The following is a 12191-nucleotide window of genomic DNA, read 5'->3' as shown; positions in this document are numbered from 1 at the left end:
AGTCCAGGCATATATATGTGCGCACATGCATACATACACGTGTACACACATCGCCAGTCCCCAGGTGCTGCAAGCAAGAGCAGCAGAGCAACTCCCCCACGTGACTCCGGGCAGCATGTGAGCCCCCGTGGCACACAGACCACCTTCCCATCTGGGGGCTTCCCTCCCAACTCAGGACAATCCCTGCGGACAAGGTGCAGAGAGAGGGAGCCTGGAAACCATCAGTGACAGCTCCCAGCCCTCCTCTCACAGACAGTGAGAGCAGAGACTTCATGACCCATACGAGAGGCGCAGAACAAACAGAAAGAGAAAGGCAAAGGAAGAATAAGAGAGAGAAAGCAAAAATACTGAGACAGAGAAACAGCGAGAGGTAAAGAAATAGAGAAGATGAAGATGAGATAAAAAAGCAGAGATACAGAGAAGCTTAGAAATGGGGAGACAAAGACCAAGAGATTAAGAAAGGGGGAGAGAGAGAGAGAGAAGGGGAGACAGAGACACAGCCAGGGCAGGGAGGGATAGGGGCACACGTGAAGGTGGGAGAGAGGAGATGGAGAAACAGATGGACTCAGGGCAGGATCTCTGAGGCCAGGCTGGGGGCAGGGTTATGGTCTTGGGACCCTTGGGATCCCCCTGCTGGGGCTCCAGGAAGGTGAGCCCAAGAGAGTGGTCAACAGGCAAGAGAAAGCAGCTGTCCTTGGAGGTCTCCCAGCCCTCACGGGGGACCAGGCTCCCTGAACCTGGAATCAGGATATGTTTGTTGGAAGACTCAGGGGTCCTGCCAAGGGGTTGATACGGACCTCCCTGCCACACTCCCAGCAGCCCAAACAGCACCATGGACAGCATCCCCAGAGCTCGGTCCCACCACCCTCACCAGCTCCCAGGTGGCTCGAGCACAGAGCACTCGAGGTTCAAGAGACCATTAATTCAGCAGACACTCCCTGACCCTCCTGGGGGCCTGCCCTGGGCTACACTCTGGGGACATTCTGAAAAATAAGACATCAATATCCTCAGGGACACGGGTCTAGAGGCAGAGCGATGTAAACAGCCCGTGACATTTGTCGACAGCCCACGCGGTGCCCAGTGGACCACAGGGCGTACCCTGCCCTCCGAGGGCCCACACTTGCCACCACACCCCATCAGTGGGACCTCAGAGGGCTCTCTGAACAAGCTCCCGCAGCCACCTGCCCTCAGGCAGCAGACGGGTGTGGACGGTGAGCGCCACACGGCAGGATGGCACGCCTCCCAACAAAAGGCTCCCTGCTCCCTTCCCTCCTTGGTCATTAGGGAAAATGGAACAGATTAGAAAGTTGCCCAGCCTATTATGTCCAATTTCCGTGGTGCCCATCTGATCAGAGCCAGTGACAGGCTGGTGCCACAGGTGCAAAGGCCAGGAAGGAGCTGAAGCATGAGGCCCACCGGCCCCTCGGTCATCTCCAGGGAGAGACCCTCTGAAAGCGAGGCACCTCGATTCTGGCCCGTGCTGGGCATGGCACAGCCACCACCGGAGCCAGCAGCAGCACCTCAGGCAGGCGGAGAGCCGGCCTCTGAGGATGGGGCAGGGCACTGAGGGGGGCTTGCACTGAGGGTCTTATCTGGAGCCCAGAGGCCATGTAGCCAAGTCTGTTTATCCTCACATGTAGCACAGGAGCCCTGGCCACAGCTACCTGTCCCTTGCAAGGAGAGTTCTGGGCCACAGTGGGGCTCCAAGCCTCCCTGGGACCACAAAGCTCCAGGAGGAGTGGCTGCAGTCCCTGGGGCGGGGCCTCTGGGACCTGGGCTGTGCAAACAGGTTTCTGGAGCAAACTCCAGGCACTTAACCCCCACCCCAGCCAGAGGCGGAGGGCAGCCCAGAGCCGGGGCAATGGCAGCTCAACCTCAGAACAGGGCAGAGGCCCTGAATACCATCAGGCAGGTGGAGAGACTGAGGCCCTGAAGGCAGGGGGCCTTGTGATGAGGAGGCTTTCTGCCCACTCTCCTCCCCCTCCCCGGCCCAGCCTCAGGCAACTTTCTGGATCTCCTGGATAGCTTGGGAACCACAAGCTGGTAATTATTAGAGTCTATTTGAGAAGGAAAGTGGGGGATGGGACACTGATTAAGCGCCTTCCTGGAACCAGAAGCTGTGAGTACAGAGGCACAGCCTCAGCAAAGCACAGCTCCAGGAGCACGTGCCCACGAACGCTTCAGGCAGGAGACTCGGAAGCGCACGTGTGCCCGCAGGTCATGGGGTGAAAGAGGCCAGGCTGCAGCCCAGGATTTACAAAATCAGGCCCAGTGCCCTTCCTGCCCTGCGGACCTGACCACAGCACCAGCAGCTCCGCAAGCAAGCTCTGCCGAGGACAAATCTCCTCGACGTCACCTCAGCCAAGATCACAGCCCAGGCTCTTCCCGGGAAAGAACAATGCCTGTCCACCAGCACCCACCCATGAGGACCACCAAGAAGCACCAGCCCCCAGCGTGGACACTGCTGCCCGAGCCAGCTCCATGCACAGGGCACCCCAGACCCAGCACCTACCCCGTGAGGACCACCACGAAGTCCATGACGTTCCAGCCATTCCGCAGGTAGGAGCCCTTGTGCAAGACAAAGCCCAGCGCGATGATCTTGATCCCAGCCTCGAAGCAGAAGATGCCGATGAAGTAGGGCTCCGTGTCGTCCTGAGGAGAAGTGCAGAGCAAGGTCACCGCCGCCCGGACATGGCCGATGAGGACCCCCAGCCCTGCCACGACACCCCCGATGGTCCTTTCAGCATGGGCCTCAGTGCTCTCTGCCAGGCTCCCCCAACGCAGAGGTGGCCCCATCCCCACGGCCAGTGACACCCAGTCACGTGAGGAGGGGCTCCCACCCAACACCCTGCCGCAGAGTGAGCAATAGTGCCAATAACAAGACGTGAGGGCTTCCTGCAGTCACCAGGGCAACACTCTGATACCATCCCACAGGCACTGGGCGCTGGGGAGCTGAGGCACAGAGAGGCCAAGGAACTGGGCCAGAGACTCGAAGCTTGTTAGAGGCAGATCCAGATTCCAGCCAGAGGTGACCTGGGTCCGACCGTGGGCTGGAACCACAGCAGGGACCACGCCCAGCTCCCTGGAGCACAGCCCAGGACCCACTCGCTCACTCAGTACACACCTGCTGGATATTCAAAACATGCACGTTCTGGGGCGAGCAAGCACGGTGGGCCTCAGGGAGCCTCTGGAGGGCGAGGCATCCAGCTGGGTGACTGGGACAGGAGTTCCGGGTGGAGACGACAGAGCGCAGAACTGGGACAGGGGAGCACAGATCCCCAACGTCCCGGGCCCGCCTGGTGCCAAGCATGTGAGGATGGGCTGCGGGGACTCAGGGAGCACTGGGACATCACACGCTGGGGGCGGGGGGCAGACAGAGCCTCTGTGCAGGTGACCCCAGGAGCTGGACCAAGTGGGCCCTGGAGGAGGAGGGTCAGCAAGGGAAACAGCCTGACCGCAGACCACGGACACAGAAGGGGACAAAGAGGAGGCAGGCAGGTCCTGCTCTCAGGACTGTGGGACCTGCCACCCAGAGGCTGCTCGGCCAGGGAGAGGCCTGGCCTCAGGGGCCAGGGAGGGGAGAGCCAGGCTGACTCCTGTGGGGGCTGCCTGTGCCTTCCTCCCCCAAGGAGCCTGGGCCCCAGGGCTCTCGTGTCCGACCTGGGGAACCCTCAGCCTAGCCTCCTGGCCCATGGCTGCTGGTAGCAGCGTGCAGCAGAGGCTGCTGCCCCCAGGGACCAGGCAGTAGAGCATCCATCACAGCCCAGCTCCCCCATCCTACCATCCTGATGCTGACTCACGAGGATATTCCCTTCCCAACGCTTCTGGTCTGGTTTAGTCAGCGCGTCCCCTTTCCCCAAGAGAAGAGGCTGCCGACCACCTACCCTGAATAAACACGGGGCCCTAGCAAACATGTTCAGAGCAACTCTGGGTTCGTGGGAGAAGAGCCGGCCAACACGAGGAGATGGGGTGGGGCCCCTTCCCAGACCCCTTGCTCCCAGCCCCACCCCTGACCACACTCGGCAAGGGCTGGCTCGGGGGAGGGATGAGACTGCGAGCTGGGGGCTCCAGCTAAAGGCCACGTGGGAAGTTGACGGGTGGGTGGGAAGCAGAGCTGTGGAGGCCCCACCCCAGGGCAGGCACCTCTGCACCACAAAGCCTCCCAGCCTCTGGCAGCAACACCAGCCTCCAGACCTGATCTTGGACCACCACTGCGCCTGCTGCCCAGGCCCTCTGTGTTCAGCCTCCATCCATCCCAGGGCCGCCAGGCCTTGCTGGGGTGAGCACATTCTGCTCAACCCTCAACCCTTACAAGCGTACAGACCCCAATTACCACAAAGCAAACTGCCCCTCACTTGTGAGGCTGGAGGCCCGCTGGCCCACTCAAGCCTGCTGCCCGGGGGAAGGCCTGAGCCTGACTGCCCCTGCCACCCCCAGCCTGCTTCCCTCTGGCCCCACCCCTGCCACGCCCTGTGGCCTGGCATTCAAGGCTCCCTGCCAGAAACCCCAGTTTCCTCTTACTTTCAGCCTCTTCTCCAGCCTTCAGAACGGGCACCACCACCAAGCTCACAGCAGGTCAGGGGCCCCCCACCGGCAGGAACCTGGGCCCCAGAGAGGGCGAGTGAGCCTGTCCAGCTCCACGTCTGGGCAGGAGTCACCCACGGGGACCACCTTCCACTCTGTCAGGATGCCCTTCACAACCCTCCCCCTCCGAACCCACAACTGAAATCCTTCAGCCATTCTTGTGCCAAGAGAAACAACCAACCCACGAACCCCCATCTCTTGGCTGACCACCTTGGCTGTCACTTCTTTGCCTTCTCGAGGTGCCCACACAAAGTAGAGCACCCCCAGGGCAGCCTACTCTGTCTCCTCTGCTTCACCCCTTGTTCAAGGGCCACACCAAGCACAGAACAGGCTCTGCTTCATCAATGCTTATCTCTGCTGAAGTAAAGGAAAGAAGTTTGGAAGAACAGTCACTCGCCAGGATGTGGAGAAAAGGGTTCAGCCTCTGGACAGCTGGTGCCCCCAGAAGTGTTTCCTTCTTCGGGGACCCCAGGACTGCAGCACTCTCCAGCCAGGCCCCAGGCTCCCTCTCCAGCCCTTGCATGTGCTTTTCCTTCTCTCTGCTCTGAAGCTCAGTCTCTCAGGCCCCAGTGAGCCCACATCAAGCCCAGGCAAAGGGGCCAAGGCAGCTGGGACGTTGGGGGCTAGATGTAGCCTCACCTTCAGAATGGGGCTTGCCTCCTAAAGAAGCACCCTGCCTCTGCCCCAGCCCCTCCAGATGCCCTGACCTAGCACTCTGGTTCCTGTGGGCTCAGTGCTTCAACAGGGGAAATATGGGGTCTGGGAGCTCCTGGTAGAAGCGGGTGAGAACTATGTTTGGTGATGTTTGGGAAGAAAGCCTGGGAAGGGTGCATCCCATGGGAAGCAAAGGTCCCACAGGGAAGGAGTCCCAGGCAGAGCCAGAGAGGGAGATAACCAGGGCTGCACCTGGGCCAAAGCCCACCACAGCCTGGAGGGACAGGGGCAGCCCAGCATTCCAGACCCTGGGCCGTCGTGAAGGCCCCTCTCACGTGCCAGCATTAGCTCTGAGTTTCTTAAGTGTAGGGATGGCTAGTGTCACTGGGCAGAGCAGCTGCCGGCTAAAATGGCCTCCCTCAAGCCACAGGTCCCCAGCAGGGGTTGAGCGGGCTGTCCCACTCCTCCTGACCCTTGAGGGAAGTGTTAGATGCCCAGACTACCCAGCCCGAGGGAGCTGCCCCGTCACGGGTCCTGAAGAGTCCCGGAATCAGACAAGCTGCCGCCACCGCACGCCCCGCCCTCAGGCCCCGCCGCCACAGCACTCACCAGCCGCTCAGACATGGGCGTCTTGTCTCCGTCTGGGAGGTGCTGCTCCAGAGCCAGCACGATACAGTTGGCGATGATGGTGGCCAGAATCATGTACTCAAACGGAGTGCGTGGGTTAAGGACTGGCCAGGAGGCGCCAAAGAGGAGAGGAGAGGAGGCCAAGGCCGGCAGCGCGCAGTGCAGCAGCCGGGCCCGGCCGCCTCCAGAGGGGCTGAGAATGACCAGGTCCGGAGCCCACCCTACCCTTCCCGCTCCCATCCTCCCCCATCCTCGGGGCGCCGCGAGGGCCGCCTCCGCAGTCGCAGCCGCCAGCCCCTCAGCTCGTCCCGGCGGCCGTCAGCACCGCGGACAGCGCCCCTCCGCGGCTCCGCCCGACTCCCAGCCCCTCAGCTCGTCCCCGCGGCCGTCAGCACCGCGGACAGCGCTCCCTCCGCGGCTCCGCCTGACTCCCGCTCCCCGAGGGAGGGGGCCGTGAGCCCCCGGCGCGCGACTGAAGGACCCCGCGCAGGCGCACACCCCTACCTAAAGACACGCAGCCACATGTACCTACACAGGCACGTGAACACCCATGTACCGAGAGTCCCGAGCGCACGCACGCGCAGCACTGGGTTCACGCTCTGCCCTCACACACTCAGGCACCTGCAGTCAGGCGCGCGCACGGGCTCGCCTCCACCCGGTGCTCACACCTACACGGACACCGATTCGCCCTCGGGTGCCCTCCAGGCTGGCCACGCGATCTGCGCCGGCATCGAGGGAGAGAAGGGACGAGCTCAGGGGCAGGGGGCTCCGCCCAGCGCCCAGCCCGCTCCCGCGGCCGCCGCCACCACGACCACACACAGACACAGAGAAACACAAACACGCACGCACACGCGGCGCGCCGAGAGGGCCCGGAATCCGCCCCGCCCCCTCCTAGCCGAGCGACCCGATGCGCCTCTCCCCAGGGCGCACCCTCCTCCAGCCCCGGGAAAGATGGCCACTGCGAGCAGCATGTGGCCGGCCCCCTCCCAGGCCCCCGGCCCAGGCCGCCCCCCCAGACCCCGCAAGGCGCAGACGCCGGACGCCGCGCCCCGTTCCCGTTCCCGCGACCTCGGGAGGCCCCTGGCCCCCACCCGGCCCGGCACCCGGCAGGATATGGCCACTCGGTGATGCGCTTGGCGTATTTGCGGACGACGTTGTCCTCGCTGAAGACGAAGAGCGAGCGGTTGACGGTGAAGCAGTTCTGCTTGACCGGGATGGGGTTGTACAGCGCCATGGTCCGCGCGCGCTGCGCGATCGACTGCTTGTAGAGGACCCGCTGGCCCGGCTGCAGCCCCCCGGGGCCCGGGCCGCCCGCAACGCCGGCCCCGCCGCCCCGCGCCCGCTCCCCGCCGCCAGGGCCCCCATAGCGGCCGCCCAGCTCGTCCCCGAAGCGGACCATGGCTCCCGGGCGCTGAGCGCATCCCCCGGCCCGGCGGCCCCGCGGGGATCGGAAGGCGCGAGGTGCGCCCTGCGCTCTAGCGGAGCAGCCGCGGAGCCGCCGGACCCGCACCAGACCTCGCCCAGCCGGCAGCCGCCGCACCCGACTCCGCCGCCCGCGCCACGCCCTATATGGGGCCGGTCACGTGGCGGCGCCAAGCCAATCAGCGCCCGCCCCGCCCGCCCGGATCGCGCCCGCCCCGCCCCCAGCTGGCCGCCCCCGCCCTGTCCCCTAGCCCCGTCCAGCCGCCGGCCCTGGGGACCGCGCCTCGGCCCCCGGGTCCTCCCGGCTGCGCGAAAGCGGTGAGTGTGCGCTCTCCGCGCGTCCCGCCTCGCTCCCGGCCAGCAACTGACCAAATGCTGAACTGGGCGGCTGAGACGAGGAGCTGGGCGGAGCTGAGTCCTCGACGGCTAGCTGAGCGGCGCAAACGACACCCCCCGACCCCGGAGGCATCGCCAGCTCCGAGATGCTGTCGCCCAAAGCGGGGAGAGGGAGGCCCTCGTTCCCCAGGTTTTCCACACCTCACTTCTCCCAGCGGCCACATCGCCCACTCCCCTCCCCCTCGCTGTGATCACCGGGCTCTTCCAAGAAGACGTTGACTCCCAGGTTCTCTCCTGCCTTCATTTCAGGGTCTTCGGCGTCAAAAGAGAGGATGCTGTCAACTCCTGGTCTCGGGTTTTCAGAATGCACAGCCCTCTCCTGAGCCCCTCCTCCCTCAGTCGTGTCCTAGACCTTCCCATCAACACACACTGAATCAGCTCCAAAACCTCAATTCAGGGATTCCTGTGTTCCACCATTCCCTCAAAAAAAAAATTTAAAGAGAGCTTGTTGTATGCTATTCAGCCAAAATCTCCACCAAGCACTATTAGATGCCAGGTGCTAAGCCCCCAGCTCTGCCTTCAGGGAGCAGACGTTCTTATACAAGGGCAGTGTTCACACAGGGTTTATTTGTGCCCAGCCTTGTTCTCCTGGATTCACACACTAGTTGTTCATCCGGACCTCACAATGTTCGAATAAGAAGCCTTTCCCGAATCAGCGACAGAGGCGGTAAGCCAAGCGTCCCTTCCACCAGCGCATGAACAGCCAGTCAGCACCACCACAGCATCGGCAGCAGGGCTGTGAAAACGGAATAGGAGTCAGGGAAGACGACTTTCAGGAAACGGTCCTTGAGTGGACCTGAATGAAGAATGAGACAGGACGCTGAGTGCAGAGACTCGGGGATGGCACTCTCGGGGCCAGGCAGACTGAGGTCTGGCCTCTGGCTGCCGTTTTTAGTGTGATGGGAAGTCAGAGGAGAGTTTGGAACAGACAAGTCGTCATTTGACTCCTTCTCTAAAAGGATCCCTCTGGCCGATCAGTGGGGAGCAGACTGCAGGGGTGCGGAGCGTGCATCACCTGGGACGTATTCAGAGGTGAGCGACCCAGCTCCCAGGCGGGACCATGCACTATAGTTTTAACCTCACTCAATCAAGTCATAAAGTGCGCCATTTCAGGAACGCAGATCCCTCCCATCTCTCCTCCCTCCCCATGTCGCCATGTACGCTTTTGTCCTCAAGCTCGTTGCCTCACGGCCCAGGTGGCTGCCATAGCATGAGGCATCATGTCTTTATACCACCATCTCAGATAGGAAGGAATAAGCATGTGTAAAAAGGACATTTTTTTAAGTATAGTTGATTTATAAAGTTGTGTTAGTTTCTGGTGTACAGCAAAGTGATTCATTTATATCTATATATAATAGTTCACATCTGCTAATCCCAAACTCCCAATCCATCCCTCTCCTCCCCTCCTCCCCATTGGCAACCACAAATCTATTCTCTGTGTCTATGAGACTGTATCTTTTTCATAGAGAAATTCATCTGTACCATATTTCAGATTCCATATATAAGTGATAATATATTCTCTTTCTGTCTGACTTACTTAGTATGATAACTTCTAGGTCCATCCATGTTGCTGCAAATGGCACTATGTCATTTTTATGGCTGAGTAGTATTCCATTATATTTTCTGTTTCAAGATGGCAGAGTAGAAGGGCATGTGGTCATCTTTTCCTGCAGAAGCACCAGAATCGCAACTAACTGCTGAACAACCATTGACAGGAGAATGTTGGAACCCACCAAAAAGAGACACCCCACAACCAAGGACAAAGGAGAAGCTGCAACAAGACGGTGGGAGGGGCACGATCCATTTAAAATCAAACCTCATACCCACCAGAGATGCTTGGAGGGTACAAACAAACCTTTCGAGCACCAGGACAGAGGGGAAGGAGCAGTGGCCCTCACAAGACACTGAGCCAGGTCTGCCTTTGAGTGTTTGTTTGAGAGTCTCCTGCGGAGGCATGGGTCAGCAGTGGCCTGCCCCAGGGACGGGGCTCCAACAGCAGCAGTGCGGCAGGCATGGCGTGTGGCACAAGTCCTCTTGGAGGAGGCCGCCATTAATCCCACTATAGAGCCACCGGCTTTAAAACTCAACATCCAAAAAATGAATATCATGGCATCTGGTGCCATCACTTCATGGCAGATAGATGGGGAAACATTAGAAACACTGACAGACTTCATTTTCTTGGGCTCCAAAATCACTGCAGATGGTGAGTGCAGCCATGAAATTAAAAGACGCTTACTCCTTGGAAGAAAAGCTATGACCAACCTAGACAGCGTATTAAGAAGCCAAGACATTACTTTGCTGATGAAGGTCCATCTAGTCAAAGCTAAAGTTTTTCCAGTAGTCATGTATGGATGTGAGAATTGGACCCTAAAGAAAGCTGAGTGCCGAAGAATTGATGCCTTTTGTGGTGCTGGAGAAGACTCTTGAGAGTCCCTTGGACTGCAAGGAGATCAAACCAGTCAATCCTAAAAGAAATCAGCCCAGCATATTCATTGGAAGGACTGACGCTGAAGCTGAGGCTCCAATACTTTGGCCACCTGATGCAAAGAGCTGACTCATTGGAAAAGACCCTGATGCTGGGAAAGATTGAAGGCAGGAAGAGACGGGGACGACAGAGGACGAGATGGTTGGATGGCATCACCAACTCCATGGACATGAGTTTGAGCAAAGTCCAGGAGATAGGGAATGACAGGGAGGCCTGGCATACTGCAGTCCATGGGGTCTCAAAGAGTCGGACACAACTGAGCAAGTGAACAGCAACAAACAAGCATTCCACTGTACATACAAACCACAGCTTCTTTATCCATCACGTGTCCGTGGACACTTAGGCTGCTTCCGTGTCTTGCCTGTTGGAAACAGTGCTGCTGTGAGTGTAGGGGTGCATGTATCTTTTCAAATTCGAGGTTTTTTGGATATATATCCAGGAGTGGGATTGCTGGATCGTGTGCAACTCTATTTTCAGTATTTTGAGGATGCTCCATACGGTTTTCCACAGTGGCTGCAACGATTTACATTCTCACCACCAGTGTGGGACGGCTCCCTGTTTCTATACCCTCTCCAGCACTTGTTATTTGTGGATTTTCTGACTGGTGTGAGGTGGCACCTCACTTGTTCTGGTTTTCATTTTTCTAATAATTAGCAATGCTGAGCATCTCTTCATGTGCCTATTGGCCATCTGTAAGGATATACATTTCCAAAAAATAAATAAAATGATATTGTTTTATAACAAAGGAAATTTCTCTCAGAGAAGAAAATTTATCTTCCAACTCCACTGGGCAGACCAGGGCCATGTACCACTCCTGGCTTCAAGAGGGTGGGGAAGTGAAGGTACCGCAGTGAGAACTGGGACCCCCACCGTCCACGGAGGGGGGGAGACGTAGCTCCAAAGAATGCCAGGGCTCACTCCGCTGGGAGTTGTGGGGAGGCCTGTCACAGAGAGAAAGGGGAGGCCAGCCCGGAGATTCTCACAGAAGCCCGGAGAGGGGTGTGACGCACAGTGGTCCCCTGCAGAGCTGACTGAAGGGCTGCTGTGTCCATTGTGAGATGTGAAAGAGAACTGTTGACCGATGCTCTTTACTGAGACGGGATTGCTGGTCACGGGATTCTGTATTTCACACAGAAGTGGAGAGGTTGTGTCGGATATCGTGACAGAAGCTCAGAGGAGAGGCCACAGCTGAAGTGGGACTCTGGACGCCGTGCGGAGACTTCCTGTCTGCCCCCTCACCCTCCGCCCCTCCCACGTTGCTCTGTGCTCTGTGCTGTTACCGAGCCAAACTTGGGTCAGCTCGGCTGCAGGCAGTAAAGTCAGCCTACCAACAGCGGGCTGTGGTGAAGCAAAGCGCAGCGTTTATTGCAAGGTGTCCAGGATGGGGCCCAACAAGGAAGCTCAGGCTCAAAGACCCCAGATCCACAAAGGCTCTCAGGGAAAGGGTTTTCAAGGCAGGACGAAGGGCGAGGGTCTCAGCGTGTGTGAGCAGCTTGTGCACACTCCTGATTGGTTGGTGGTGAGATAACCAGACGGTATTTGGGGAATTAGCATCATGAACCTTCTGGTTCCAGTTGTTCTGGGGTCTTCGTGCTAACAGGCAGCAGTCAGTCAGCCTCTCCACCTGGCAGGGGTTTCAGCACCTGCAAACAACTCAAGGATATGGCTCAGGGTGTTATCTGCAGCCCTTGAGGAGGAATGAAAGGTCCTCAACTTTGTTCTATGACTAAATTATTGTCTTCCTTGACTACTTCCTTTGTTTCAGCATTTTCTCACTTATCTGATTAAATTTGCTTTTTTGGATATCAGAGAAGGCCTAAGAGACTGAAACTTTTCTACAAACAAGGGGCGGGGGACCCAAGGCGGTCTGTCCCTGGGAAGACCTGCAGGGTCCTTCCTGGTCACATGTGGACCACAGAGCTCATCCCCTTGGCCTCTGGCTTGTGGTGCTGCTTGGCCAGTGTTGAGCACCAGGGCCAGCTGGAGGCAGGAACAAGTGAGGTCAGAGCCCATTCCCCCAGGC

The 12191-nt window shown here is 59.0% G+C and overlaps 1 protein-coding gene across 2 annotated transcripts in view; it reads right to left on the bottom strand.

Moving 5' to 3' along the window:
* The window catches only part of CACNA1B (calcium voltage-gated channel subunit alpha1 B), a 210061-nt gene extending 202797 nt beyond the window's left edge, over positions 1-7264 (bottom strand). For both annotated transcript variants that reach the window (XM_055541721.1, XM_055541722.1), the window contains exons 1-3: positions 6981-7264; positions 5848-5953; positions 2513-2652 (exon numbers count right to left, since the gene is read on the bottom strand). In XM_055541721.1, the coding sequence (XP_055397696.1) occupies positions 2513-2652; positions 5848-5953; positions 6981-7264 (530 nt within the window). The remainder of the gene's footprint in view (positions 1-2512; positions 2653-5847; positions 5954-6980) is intronic.
* Between the last annotated feature and the right edge of the window lie 4927 nt (positions 7265-12191).

Source organism: Bubalus kerabau, chromosome 11, assembly GCF_029407905.1.
Source record: "Bubalus kerabau isolate K-KA32 ecotype Philippines breed swamp buffalo chromosome 11, PCC_UOA_SB_1v2, whole genome shotgun sequence".
Classification (NCBI taxonomy): Eukaryota; Metazoa; Chordata; class Mammalia; order Artiodactyla; family Bovidae; genus Bubalus; species Bubalus kerabau.
This window is presented reverse-complemented; position numbering and strand designations above follow the sequence as displayed.